We start from the raw sequence: 14,464 nt of genomic DNA on the forward strand, positions 1-14,464 counted from the left end.
CGTCGCAGAGTGTCGGCCCAGCCAACCTTGGAGCCTTTCTTTCCTCAAAGCGCGGCTGAACGCCCAGGACTTCCGGACAGTGCTGGCCCCCCACCCAGGACAGCCTCCCTTCATGATTTCTGGGTATTGTAGTCCAGCTTGTTCCGGTTTCTAGGGAATGAGCTGTTCTCAGTTACGTCTCTCTTCACCCCAAAAACTACAAAACCCAGAATATACCGCAAGTTCCTCTCGTCCAATAGGAACCCCCCATGTAGTGAGGCGCGGAGGCCGGCTCTCGCAACTCAAGATGGCGGACGAGAGTGAGACAGCAGTGAAGCCGCCGGCACCTCCGCTGCCGCAGATGATGGAAGGGAACGGAAACGGCCATGAGCACTGCAGCGACTGCGAGAACGAGGAGGACAACAGCTACAGCCGGGGGTAACGATATCCTCGGAGTCCAATTCCCGTCCAGTCTCCCACAACCTGGGTCTCTGGGGTGCGGGGAAGTCACCGGGAGCTTAGTGTAACCCCACCCCCATATTCTTATTGGCTGAGACGTTGGGGTCCTGCCTGGCGATTGGTTGCTGTCTTTGTCATTTACCAGGGTGGGTGCTCAGTATATTAAGGGCCGGAGACATTCAGTACTTTTATTATATAAAAGTTCTTCTGTGTAATCTTCCACTCGTGTGCTTCACCTGCATTCAGGGAAAAGAGCATGTTGGACGATGGTTTCAATGCACAACACGGGTCAATGTAACAGCAGTTCAAAGGAACGTTACTTATAGAGGTGTGTGAACAACGTGATTAGCAATAAACGAATAATAAAACATTTCGCTGCAGTTCACCTTCAATGAGGAAATAAATCAGGCTGTACAAACCATAATTATGTTGTAAAATATCACTACAGGAGAAACTCAAAATACAAACTTACCTTATAAAACCCTACGTGTAATTACTGTATGATAATGTTTTGATGTATTCGGTGCCTGTTGTTCCAAATAATCCATAAGTTTCCTGAACAATATATAATTAGATACTGGATCTTTGCTCTGTTAACTTTGTGAAATAGCCTCAGAGCTTCAAGAAATTGAGTGATGTATCTTGGTCGGGGGGCTTGGAAGTGGGTTTAATACTGCATCTCCTGTACTTTACAGTTTTGCCTACTAGTAACTATTTGTTACTTGGGCAGAAGAAATTCATCAGGCATTTCAATGTTGAGTTCTATTTCCAAATCAGGTTTTGTTCTTATGAGCCACACCCTGTCATCCTTCTTTCTTCATATTGTTACAGTGGCTGGTGCTGAAGTTCACTCTGTCCCTGCCTGTCTACATTTACATGTATGTTTTTTAGTGGAAAGTTATGTGTAATTTTGAGTGAGTCTGTGGTGGTCTGATTTAGTGTGTGTGTGTGTGTGTGTATGTGTGTATGGTAGTCCCATTTTCATAGCCATGATGTCATTTGCAGTATTAGCAGTCGTCCTGTAGGTAAAAGTAGAAGGTTGAAATCTTTGGATAAACTTAAAAAAAAAAAAATCTATTGCCTTGTAGAGATGGAAGAACAAAGGATTATTTAGGTAGTTTACAGTTTGCTTGTGATGAATCCTGGGGTTAAAAAGATCTAGCTTTTATGTTTTTTGACCAGGATTAAAAATCACAAGAAGAATGTAGAAAAAAAGAAAGTTTGTTAGATCTGGTTTTATAAGAGTGTGTTCTTTTGCTATAACTCACAACAGATAATAATGTAACAAAAGCCTTGAAACTTGAGATTCCTAAAAAAGAAAGCTTTTAAAGAGGAAATAGGAACAGGAAGGAGGGAAAGTGCAGCCCTCCTGAGTAGAAATCCTAATCATAGATGAGAGTTCTTGAATTCAAAAGTCATTTCAGAAGGGAAAGTATGGCTTTTTCTTTGCTGTGTGTGTAGTCGCTTTTATTTTTCTCTGCTAAACTGTTGCCCTGACCAACATCTCTAGCTCTCTAATTGGTTTAGTTCTCTATGATCTGTGAATCACTTTGCAAAACTGTTTGACAGAAAGTTTTGTTTTATTTATAGTACAACAAAGAGGTAACCTTAAAAAGGAACTTTGACGGTGTTTTGTTGTTATTGTTGTTGCACGTGCATATATGGTCTGGGTGAACAAATTTATTAGCATCCCAAATCTAGAGGTCTGTGTAAATGAGTTTGGAGGTGGCAGGTGAAAAACAGAGGACCTAGCTTGGAGGACAGCCTACTTCTGACACTTGGAATCTAAGGTCAGATCTGAGGTCTTGAATCTGAGGAGTCAATATTTTCTTATTAATTGTCAGAGGAAATGATTTTGGGAAGAAGCAGTGTGGCACAGTGGGAAAAGCATGGATTTTGGGGTTATTCATACCTGGGTTCTAAGCCTGGTTCTGACACTTGACCTGTAACCTTGGGAAAGTTACTTAACCTCCAGTTGTAGGGATTAAATGAGATAACATCCAGAACGCAGCCTTGCCCCTCCCTCGTGTTCTTTCTTCGTATCTTCTCCGTCCTCCTTCCCCCAGCTTGTGCTCTTATCCCATCCCATACCCTGTTGTTGTTGTGTACGTGGTGGTTTTTTTTTTTTTTTTTTTTTTGTAGCTTTTATAACAGCAGTTAAATAACATATGTCCAGTCCCTGCCTCACCTGACTGTAAGGTGCCTGAGTACAGGGACCATATCCTTGAGATGCCTGGCACTTAATGGGCATCAGTGAGTATTTGCTGAATGAACAAATGGCAGATGTTAAAATCATGTCTCAATGTTAGTGGAATTTCTCCTCTCTGAGGGGAAGAGTGTCAGATTTTTCTTACTACACACTTTCTTTCCCCAAATCAGTCTCACTGTAAGCCTTACGACAGTTTTCTGTGAACTGCTTACAGAAATCAGGGATCCTCTCATTTGCCCTGGAAAGTTTCCACTGTTTTGTTTTGTTTTTTGTTTTGGCTTCTTGAAATTTTTCTTGTCTTTACTTAATATCACTTAAAATGCTTTCAAAAGTGATGTAAAAATTGAAGGGGAACACCTCCTTTCGATGCTAATGAGTCTTAAATACAATATGCAATAAAAGTTAATGATAGTTTAATCATTTTCTTAGGCCTTCCTTTTAGAAAGGGCTCACGGTACTTTACAGTAATGAAATAAGCTACGTTCGGGCACTGGAATAATAGGAAATACAGACATGTATTTTGTGTCCCTTTGTATATAAACTTAGTTCTTCACTTTTCTTATTATGTGTTTTTTCCATAATTTATAAATATTTGATGAGTATTAATTTCACATATGCATTGAAACACAAATGTGTGTTCACATGCCTACGTGCAAGGTATACGTATATATCTATATGTATCTGCAGTTTTTCTATCAGCTATGTTTTAAAAAATCTACTCGACAAAGGCAGGCAGCATTTCCTCCCCAGTTACTTGCCTGACATAAGTTACCCTGAGCAATTGAGAGAAGAGTCAGGCTAAAGATAATCTTAATGCTGTATCCCCCCTGCAGTTGACAGTTCATCTGTATGATTTAATTTGCTTGTTTGTTTTTAGTGAAAGGCTTTCCAAGAATTGTTATTAAAGGATAAACCTTAGCAGCTAGCATTAGATTTTAGTTTTGGGTTAACAAACAAGTAAAGTTTATTTGGATGATTGGAACAGGAAAGGACTTTGATATTTTGTTCCTAGGATTCTTTTAGGATTTACTTTGCAGTGTCATTGATACCTCTGAAATGCTGGTAAGTTGTCCCTTTGATAAGGGATGTCTCTTTCCTTGTCCAGCTTTCTTTCTCCATGGGGACAGGTTGAGATGAGTTCTTGTAAGTTTCCCTCACTGGTCCTGAGCTGTTATCCCTTACGAAGAAACTTAAGAGAAAACAGAGGGCTTTTTTCAAGGAAACGCCATAAAGCCAGCCTCTCTTGCTTTTGTTTTATTCTTCAGATTCTCCGAGAGTGGTTCTTTCCATATTTATTTGATGGCCTGTAGCTGCATCTAGCTCTTGGAAACAAGAAGTCTTTTAGGTCCCTTTTTCGTAATTTCTCCCTTCAGCTTTTGGTTTTTCAAAACTAGATCAAAGCAGAAATGAAAAGAGAAACCTCATCACTGATATCAAATAAGTGTTCTAATTTTATTTCCCAATTAAGTGGCAATTAAAAAAGAAACTAATCAAGGGCTGCTTCAAAGAGAAGAGACTGGAAAGCAGAAGAAATGAAAAGTAAATGAGAGCCTATTTCAGGGAGACTGCTGCTGGTGGCGGACCAGTTTTGCTGATTTTTCACATTGTTTAACTCATGTGCTCACTCTGAAATTTCCCAGCTTTACCAAATCTGCAGTTAATCCTTCGCCTGCAGACTCCATAGATTTGGGGGCCATAGATGTAATAACTTTAGGAGGACCTCCTTCACTTCTTCTCTGTAACCTTGTCGGAAATCTCTACCCTGCAGGCGCCTCTTCTGATTCCTCAAGGAAGGTGCTGTTGGGATTGTTGCATTTAAGGCAACACAAAACATGATGTTCTCTAGTGAGAGCAGCCGCAATGGCAACAACAAAAAAGAAGCCAACTAATAAAATTCTTCACCAGGGTCAGTTCTTGGTTGAAAATTTTTTCTGCTGCTGCTGACTTTGAGAGACAGCTGAGGGGGTTTCACTGTTGCTAAGTGTTTGATAAATGTTATCTGTGGACGCTGGTCACTGCACTAAGCCCTCTCCATGGATTATGTCATAACAGACTTTACTTACAAACACTGATTTAGCTTTTGTAGTGGTGCTTGAGATTTACTTCTCTGCTTCCTTTGACACCCCTGGAGGATCCATTCTGAACTTGCTGGATTTCTTTCCCCCACCGCCTTGGTTTCTGCGTCCTGACTCTGCGGCAGTGTGAGTCCTGTCTTTGGGTCCATTCAGCAACCCGTGGACTTTCCCAGGCTAAGGATCCTGTTGGTGATGGAGATGGCCGGCCCCTTTAAACTCTTCTTAATGGATGAGTATCTCTTGCAGAGGCCATTCTAGTGGGTGAAGTTTCTGCCAGCATTGAGTCATTGCTCAGAAAATTACTGAAAGTGGGGTGCCTGGGTGGCTCAGTCGGTTAAGTGTCCGACTTCGGCTCAGGTCATGATCTCATGGTCTGTGAGTTCAAGCCCCGCGTCGGGCTCTGTGCTGACAGCTGGAGCCTGGAGCCTGTTTCAGATTCTGTGTCTCCCTCTCTCTCTGACCCTCCCCCATTCGTGCTTTGTCTCTCTCTGTCTCAAAAATAAATAAACATTAAAAAAAAAAAATTACTGAAAGTGATCTCTGAACAGCATTTGATTCGACTTTGGAGTTGCCAGGTTACAGTCTGGCTCACCAAAGCAACCCAGAGGATGTGGAATTTACACTTCTCTCTCAATCCTGTTCTAAACAGCTTAGTATTTCAGAGCTTTTGTGACTCCTAAAGAAACCAGTTAACCTCCATGACAGGAACTGGCTCGTTCACCCTTAAAATTCTGGCTAACTGTCCCGGGAAGGGCCGAGGATGGCAGTGCAAGCAATTTTTGTAATCTCTTCATACAACCTGCTGTTCTTTTCATAGGCCTCCTGGAGTACCTTGATGGCAGTGCTAAAGTGTTTCAACTTTTCCCATCATCTAGGATTCACAGGCAGTTCTCTATATAAATAACTGATTGGTGGGACTCTGCAGGGTTTGGGGTGTTGCCTGCAGCCACAGCAGTGCAGAGGATGGGCATTTGATAGTGAGTCATGCCGTGTGGTTTCTTCTCGGGTGCCCTCGTATGCCACTTCATTCACCTCGTGGGCCTTTTGAGTACCAACAGGATTACTGGTGAACATATCACACCTCGTAAGTAAATTGATTTGCGGAAGGATTTCCTGAGATCCAAAAGTAGAATCAAAAGAATACTAGAGACTAGGGTTTATTTAATAGGTTTCTGTGGAAATTTTGAATTTTGGCCCAAAGAATTAACTTCCAGTTTTTAGGGGTAGAAAGTAAGTGACGAAAAGTTGTGAATTTTATTTTCTGAACTCTTTTTTTCTTTGCTCTCCTGGTTAAAACTAAACCCATGGTCTGTGCTTAAGACCTTGGAACCATTTGAAACAGTTTCACTGGCACTTTCTTGTTTTAACTTTCCTAGGAATAGGACAAATCTGAAGGAGGGAGACGATGACAAATAAGGAAGTTGATAATTTAATAAGAAAGTCGATTGTTTAAAATCTCAACCAGTGGCTCAAAAGAGCACAGCGTCTCTGCTCCTTTCATAGAATATTAACACAGCTGTTCTATGGAAACATTACTGGAGATGTTTTGCTGACCCTCTTTTGGGCTCTAGCTTTTCAGGGTTTTATTTTAGTCTGTTATGCTGGAAAGCAGCAGTCAAGCACATCATTTGTTGAACTGTTAACTGCACTCAGCACGACTGGAGGTGCTGTAGGAAGCAGCTGTATAAGATATCCCTTGCTCAGGAAATTCTTAATCTTATTGGGAAGGTAGGGAGCAACACATTATATGTAGAGTATTAAGTTGTTTGGGAGATCATAATCTTAGATATCAGTGAGAGCTAGGGTAGTCAGAGGAGGCTTTCTAAATAAAGCAGGGCTCAGTTTCCTCCTTGCCTTTAATACGTGCTCCTCTGATCCACAGAAATTTGTTTTAGGGCCCTGGGTGATGAAATGGTGTTCTTTTGGCTTTGGAGGAGTCTCACATAAGTTCCCATAGAAACAAGACTCTAGTGTTTGGGAAGGAATGGTCCGAGTCTTTCAAGATTGGTGGCTCGTCCCTGGGTACCAGTTGGTTACTTGATGACCAGTTTGTCTCATGTCTCTGGGCCTTGGTTTCCTCTCCTGTAAACAGCAAGTTAAGCCTGGTGGCCCTGAGATTTCTTCCATCCCTGGTGGCTGAGCTTGCAGTCACCCACAAGAACAGCTTTCTGTTCCCTCCTGCCACACACCTTTGAGTGGATTTTGTCACCCACTTTGTGTGGATTTTGAGTGGATGTTGTCACTCCTGCCACCCAGGATGGAGAAGGGGCCTGCATTGTGAACCGTTCCTGCTTGTGGCATTATCTGGAAGTTCTGTGCTCCTGCTGCTCATTTGTCAGCCTGCCCCTCCCTCCCACCCACTCATACATCCTGGCACTGCATTCTGTTTCTAGAAATCAGCACTAAGGCTCATTCTCTATTCCCTTCCTGAGCTCTGACTTTATACCAGAGCATCCATAGGGTTTCTGTGTTTGAACTGAGAATATCTTGGCCTTCATTAAAAAATGACATTTCTTGGAGTGCCTGGCTGGTTCAGTCGGTAGAGCATGCAACTCTTGATCTGGGGTCATGAGTTCGAGCTCCCGTGTTGGGCACAGCACCTACTTAAATTAAAAAGATATGTATTTTAAGGTTATTTATTTATTTTGAGAGGGAGCGAGAGAGACGAGCAGGGGAGGGACAGAGTGAGAGAGAGAGAGGGAGAGGGAGAATCCCAAGCAGGCTCCCGTGCTGTCAGCCCAGAGCCTGATGTGGGGCTCAGTCCCACAAACTGTAAGATCATGACCTGAGCCAAAATCAAGAGTTAGACGCGTAATCAACTGAACCACGCAGGCACCCCATTAAAAAAATGCTTTTTAATGACATTTGAAAAATAATTTTTTTTAACATTTATTTATTTTTGGGAGACAGAGCATGAGCAGGGGCGGGGGTGCAGAGAGTGGGAGACACAGAATCCGAAGGAGGCTCCAGGCTCCTAGTTGTCAGTACAGAGCCTGACCTGGGGCTTGAACTTATCAACTGTGAGATCATGACTTGAGCCAAAGTCTGATGCTCAACTGACGGAGCCACGCAGGCGCCCCTTTAATTTTTTGATTGCTGGCTAATTCTGCTAATTCAGCCCATATTCACTAGGGTTGGTCTGGAGCTTATCAACTTTAGAATGTAAACTTTAAAATTTTTATGTGAACTCTTATGTCCGTTTCCATTGTAGGGACCCCCTTCCCCCAGGAAGGCAAATTTCACTGACTCTTTCCTCATTATTTTGGAACCAAATAAGCCAAAGTTGGACTTTGATTTTTGTATTCTGTGGTTCTGGCCCATCTCTTTGGAGTGCGTTAAGGTGACTGGCAGGTTTAGAGAGCTCTCTGAGATTTGTTGCAATTTGCAGAATCCCTAGATGTCCTGGGATGCCTAGCAATTGGGTATGGCCCTCAGGTCCCTTTTTATTTTTTTTTTTTTAATTTATTTTTTTTTTTAATTTTTTTTTTTTTTTTCAACGTTTATTTATTTTGGGACAGGGAGAGACAGAGCATGAACGGGGGAGGGGCAGAGAGAGAGGGAGACACAGAATCGGAAACAGGCTCCAGGCTCCGAGCCATCAGCCCAGAGCCCGACGCGGGGCTCGAACTCACAGACCGTGAGATCGTGCTCAGGTCCCTTTTTAAATGATGCTGAATTCTTAGAGAAGGACTAGCCTGCTTCAGTGGGGTCCTCTGATTTGGTTCTCCCCAAATCCACATTGAAGCTATTCTCTGAAATGGTATTGGCTTCTTAGGACACTTCTTGAAGACTTACAAGGCCTCTGAGCTTGGTTTCTTATGAATAGTTAAAATTGCTATAATCAGCTTGAAAACTAACCCTTTGGAAACCCTTTGGATTTCTTTGGAAATCTCTTCTCTGAGTCCATTGTCATCCTGTCTGGGTTGTTGACTGTAAGACCATGGTGAGCTCATAATGTGTTCTCATGGATATAGCTCGGTACCTGGCAGCTCAGTGAAAATGACTCTTCTCGCTTTTAACTTCCCTTTGTTCTTCATCTGTCTGTATGCTTGACGTACAAGTTGAAACAGGATTGTTGCTCAGTAGGTACATGTGCAAATTCAAGGCAGTACAAGGGAAATGAAGTTTGCTTTCTGGTTGTAGTTTGAGTCTTAGAGTTTGTCAGACATGTATGTTGGTGATGCATAAAACAGAACAAGTGCTCAGTCTAAGATCCTTCCACAAAAATGGGATCCGTGAGGCAATGGACCTCAGAAGTGTCTGCACTGAATAGCAGAGCAAAAGCAGGAAGATAGATAGTTTTTAAGTGATTTTGCATTCTTGTAAAGATTTCTAAAGTCGGAGGAAGTAATCTCTTCTATTTTCCTTACGTGGAACTGTGTTTAGTAAGTTGGTTAATACACAGCACTTCTTCACCGTGACCTTTTTTATCCACAGAACTTTTGAAAAAATATTTTTTATGGTAATTCATAGACAGGAACTAGGGAACTCATTCCATAAGCTGAAATGAATGAGGACTTACAAATTGTATCAACAGTGGGATACTGCTTTGTTTCCTAAATCAACCAGCTTTTAAACCTCATAATGCTTTATATAATCTTGAGAATGAAGTGAGAGTATGTCTGGAATTTAAAAACCACTTAAAGTTGTTATAGGCTGCGAATAGGCCTGTATATGATAACATCATTGAATTATTAAGTGGAAAATTTTTTCTTTAGGCCATAAATGACTTCCTGGTTAATGTTCTTTGCCATGGCCTTGAGGGTTTTGCTGAGCATCTGGTTTTAAGGAGTTCACCTTATCCCCCCTCTGAATTTTATTGGTCTTTCTTTCATGTTATGCATTCTGTGTCTCATTAAGATAATACCTAGAGGGGTTTCTGGGTGGTTCAGTTGGTTAAGCCTCTGACTCTTGGTTTCGGCTCAGGTCATGATCTCACAGTTTTGTGAGTTCGAGCCCCACGTCAGGCTCTGTGCTGACCCTGCAGAGCCTGCTTGGGATATTCTCTTTCTCTCTCTCTCTCTCTCTCTGCCTCTGCCCCTCCTCTGCTCACGCTCTCTCTGTCTCTCTCAAAATAAATAAACTTAAAACAAAATTAAAAAAAAAAAAAGATAATACCTAGGAGTTGCACTTGCATATTGACTTCATGACCTTACCCTTGGACTAAAGTAACCTCCAGCCTTTGGTAGACCTGACTCCGTAGTCTCCCTACGTCAGGGGCATTGAGAGGCCTGGCAGATGGGTGTAGGCAGTTATCACAGAGCAGGGCAAGGTGAGAGTGAATGAGCTAGTTGGGAACTGAAGGCTCTGGGCCTGAAAAGTTGGGCTTGATACATTCCAGGATAAGAGGCTGCTGTCACTGTAGGCTTTCTAGCATGGGAAGGACACACTTTCTAGCATGGAAACCCTTTTCACAGAGGTAAGTCCTACAGCTGAACAGAGTTTAGGATGATGTAGAAAGATTATGAAGTCAGGGAGATCCAGGAAAGGCTGGAGGTAACTTTTGTCCACATATAAGGTCATGAAGTCTAGACGCCAGTGCTCCTACATCTCCAACAGGAAATGGCAGCACGTGGCTGTAGGTTGCCTTCTCCCTCTACAGTACCACTTGCTGTGAGAGGAAAATTAATATTCATAATCACCCCAAGGCATTTAAGACCAGGAAGACTTTCTGAATTACAAAATAAAGCTTAGATGGAATTTGCCATGATGGCATGGAAAACATTTTATGCTATTTTAATTCTTTGAAAATTGATTATCTAGAATATAAAGCAAACCCCCTGCGCTTAGCTGATCCTGCAGATTAGGGCTCAGTGTAGTCTCGGGTGGGACTGCTCATTTTGAGTTTTTAATGGAAGAGTTCCAACGAAGATGGTAGAGTTGCCTTAGGCATCGCTCCCAGGCTGACAATGCCAAAATCAGTTTAGACATGGCAGACGCCAGCCATAGGTGACCCATGCACAGCACGGGTTTGAACCACATGGGTCCGCAAACTTGTAACGGTACAGCACTATCCATGTGTTTTCCTTAGGATTTCCTTGACAATATTTTCTTTCTTTTTAGCTTACTTTATTTTAAGAATACAGTGTATAATACACATAACTACAAAATCTGTGTTAATTGACTTTATGTTATCAGTAAGGCTTCTCATCAACAGTAGGCTATTAGTAGTTAAGACTTTGGGGAATTGAAAGTTGCATGCAGATTTTTGACTGTGTGGGAGATTGGCACCCCTAACCCCTATGTCGTTCGAGGGTCAACTGTACAACCATAATGAGCAAAGCTAGATGCAAAGCGAGCCTTAAAATTCACCCATAAAATAAAGGAAACCCAATACAAAGATAAAATAAAGGAAACCCAATACAAAGATAAAGGAAACCCAGAAATCAAAAAGAATTGGGACAAAATATTAGGGAGCAAATGAATGGAAAATGTCAAAGAAGCCCAGTATAGTACATGATTTGTGTGTCAGTGAAGATATTGATAGAAAACAATGTTAAAAGGCTGTAGGAGATGGTTAAATTTGGCTAAGAGACTGTTTTTGCTGCATTCGTTGGGTGTGTCACGCAGAGGGAAACAGCACAAGGAAGTCGCCTTTAGTAGGCTCACAGGCATGTTTCATGTAATCTCTTTGTGGCAGGAGTGGCTGGGTGCTTCATTGTTGTTTTCCCCGGATCCCCAGTACTGGGTTTTGCCAGTTCTGGGTAATCACACACCCTGAACCAGCTGATCGTCGTCCTGTGTCCTGCAGGCTTGATGTAGGCAGTTCTCGCGATTGTCTTCCTGGCTTGGACACAGATCGTAGCAACGCAAAACTGCCTTTTTCCTCGTTCCTTCCTCCCTTTCCAGCACCGCCTTGAGCTTTAGATCCAGCTGGGGAAGCTCACTAGACCAATTGCAGTGGGAGGGTGGGAGTGGGGGTGAGGAAGCTTTCCAAAAAGACTGCTATGGGCTGTCATCATTTTAAATTCAGGGCTCTAAGGAAGTATTGGTGGTATGAATGCCCTGCTAACAATTCATTTGCCTCTGGAGCCAGCACTCTGGCAATCTGGAGAAAAAACACACATAAAATAGAAACAAGAATTGAAAAGTTCCTTCCAAACAAATAGGACGTTTCTTGCGCAGGCCCCCCTCCCACCCCACTCCCACCACCCCCAGAGCTGGTGGGAGTGAGGAGAGCTGTGTCCGCTGGTGTCCTCCAAATGCCCCTTTGGGACCTGGATTCTCTGGTCTGCTTCTGAAGCCAACAGGCCTGATTAAGGAAGGTCTGGCTCCACAGAAAGCTCTTTGTCAGTGTGGCTCAAAACAGATGATTTTTAAAAAACCCTGCATCAGTATTTACTTTGTCTTACAGTGGTTTGAGTCCAGCCAATGACACTGGAGCCAAAAAGAAGAAAAAGAAACAAAAAAAGAAGAAAGAGAAAGGCAATGAGACAGATTCAGCCCAGGATCAGCCTGTGAAGGTAACAAGGAGGCTCTGTTTTCTTGTGACTGAGAGAGTTGCTTTTTCAGACTAAAGAGTTTGGGGGTGAATGTATAGGAACAATTCAGATTGACAGTCTCCACTGGCATTACTTCAGGATCAAGGAGTTGGACCCCGCTGCTGCCCTCTGCTGCCCTAGACCTAGGTGATGAAACTTCTGTCCGTACCTTAATGCTGTTTTATTTTTTTTTTTTCAACATTTATTTATTTTTGGGACAGAGAGAGACAGAGCATGAACGGGGGAGGGGCAGAGAGAGAGGGAGACACAGAATCGGAAACAGGCTCCAGGCTCTGAGCCATCAGCCCAGAGCCTGACGCGGGGCTCGAACTCCCGGACCGCGAGATCGTGACCTGGCTGAAGTCGGACGCTTAACCGACTGCGCCACCCAGGCGCCCCGTGTCCGTACCTTAAAAGATGCAGCAGGTTAGACACTGACCCCCAGGCATGTTGCCCCCTCAGTATGTACAGGTACAGATAGCTGCATGTGGTGCTGTGCTAGGTGCCGTAGAGCACTTCCGTCGGAACGGCCCCTGCCGCCTCGAGCAGTGGTTCTCAGTCTTTTCTGTCTCAAGTCCTCGCCAGTGGGAGAAGAAAAGGCCTGTTCTTTTGAAGGCCAACCTTTATATATTGCAAGCATTCTCTTAGCGCCATGGTCATTGTAACGGAACCTGTGAGTCCCACAGTTGAGAACCACTGGCCTAGACCTTACAAACCTAAGACTGACACACTGACCTGAAATTCAGAAGTATGGGGAGGGATTGGTTGGTTTCTTAAAAGAACAACATTACAAAACACAACACAACACAACACAACACCAGCACCTTTTATTTCAGGTGAAGTGCTGCCCCCTTCTGAGTAGACCCCAGGAGAAGCTTAAACATATAATTCCTCTCTACGAATTGCCTCCAAAACAGTGTCTAACCCTCACAAGGAATCCAGTCTCTCTCCAGTATACCCACTGTGTTTTGTGCCACGAATGTCACGCTCCATCTTGAATCTCCTACGTAATTGAGAAATGGCTTCAAGTAATTTTTTACCATTCTCAATATCAAATCCACTATGAAAAAAAAAAAACACACCCCACCGTTATTGACCACCATGTTGGCCAGGTTCTTGCCCGGTGCTTCATTTAAATTAACCCCAAACCTTCAACATCCCTACTAGGGAGGTGGGGGTCTTCCTCGTTTTTAAGATGAGAGCAGTGGCTCAGCCACGTCTCTGGGTCAGGGATTCTAGCCCAAGCCCGTGATTTGGCTTTAGAGACTTTTGTTTCATTGTTTGTCTGGGGGTGGGCATTTAGAAGACTCCAGGGGGATTTGAGCTCGAGCATGTATCAAAGTGATTCACTTTGAAATTAGAAATATTTAACAAAACACCATTTACACAGCACCTGCATGCTAGAGCAGGTAGCAGTGAAGAATCTAGGAAAAACAATAAGACGGAGAAAATGAAAATCACTCGTAGTCCTGTCTCCAGGAAAGATGCACTGTAAACATGTTCGTTTATGTTCTCCCTGTCCTCTATCTAAATGGGAAAAGAAAACGGTAAAGTAAAAATATCAGAAGAAATTATGAGTATTTTTATATAATCGTAAGTCTGACATAAGACCCAGAAACCATAAGAGAAAAATTGACAAATTTAAAACTTTTCTGTAAAAGTTAAAAAGATAAACAACCGGCTGGAAAAATATTTGTAATACATGAACCAGTTTAAACTAATGAAATGAGTAGGCAGTTTACAAAATTAAAACTGTTCCATCAGTGTATGAAAAGATGGTTAAATTCACAATGAATGAAAGAAAATTAAAGTAATATTTTTTTTTTCTCCTAGATTGGTAGAGTTTTAAGATTTGGCAAATCTTATGATGAGGGTAAGGAGAAACGTGCTCACTTGGTTATTAATCGATATTAGTTAAATGAACACACTGTTCATTGCGCTCTTAGTTGATACTCTGTTTTTAGAGAGCAAGTTGATGATATATAATTTCAAATGTGCATATCCTTTGACCCAGCACGCCTTTTTCTTAGGCTTCCTCCTACAGAAATATGTATCCCAGTGAACAAAAATAGATGTACAAGAAGGTTCATTACAGCATTGTGTGTAAAGCTGAAGAACAAAACCACAGAAATGCCCATCGGTGAGAGACTCACTGAATATACTATGGTCCAGGCACAAAGTGGACTCAGTTGTTAGAATAAGCAGGTCTGTGTGTCCACATGGAAGGGTCTCTAAGATATAGTGTTTAAAGAACAGCTTGT

General features: G+C 42.5%; 1 protein-coding gene across 2 annotated transcripts in view; it reads left to right on the forward strand.

Annotated features, from left to right (window-relative positions):
- NMT1 (N-myristoyltransferase 1) overlaps positions 1 to 14,464 on the forward strand; it is a 69,023-nt gene that overhangs the window by 37,336 nt on the left and 17,223 nt on the right. The window contains exons 1-2 of one of the 2 annotated variants that reach the window (XM_086687547.1): positions 240 to 417; positions 12,077 to 12,185. In XM_086687547.1, the coding sequence (XP_086543673.1) occupies positions 287 to 417; positions 12,077 to 12,185 (240 nt within the window). In that variant the 5' untranslated portion in view covers positions 240 to 286. Of the gene's footprint in view, positions 1 to 239; positions 418 to 12,076; positions 12,186 to 14,464 lie in introns of those variants that run through there. The other variant, XM_086687548.1, reaches the window with a different exon arrangement.

Source organism: Puma concolor, chromosome E1, assembly GCF_028749965.1.
Source record: "Puma concolor isolate L17-30 chromosome E1, mPumCon1.1.hap2, whole genome shotgun sequence".
NCBI lineage: Eukaryota > Metazoa > Chordata > Mammalia > Carnivora > Felidae > Puma > Puma concolor.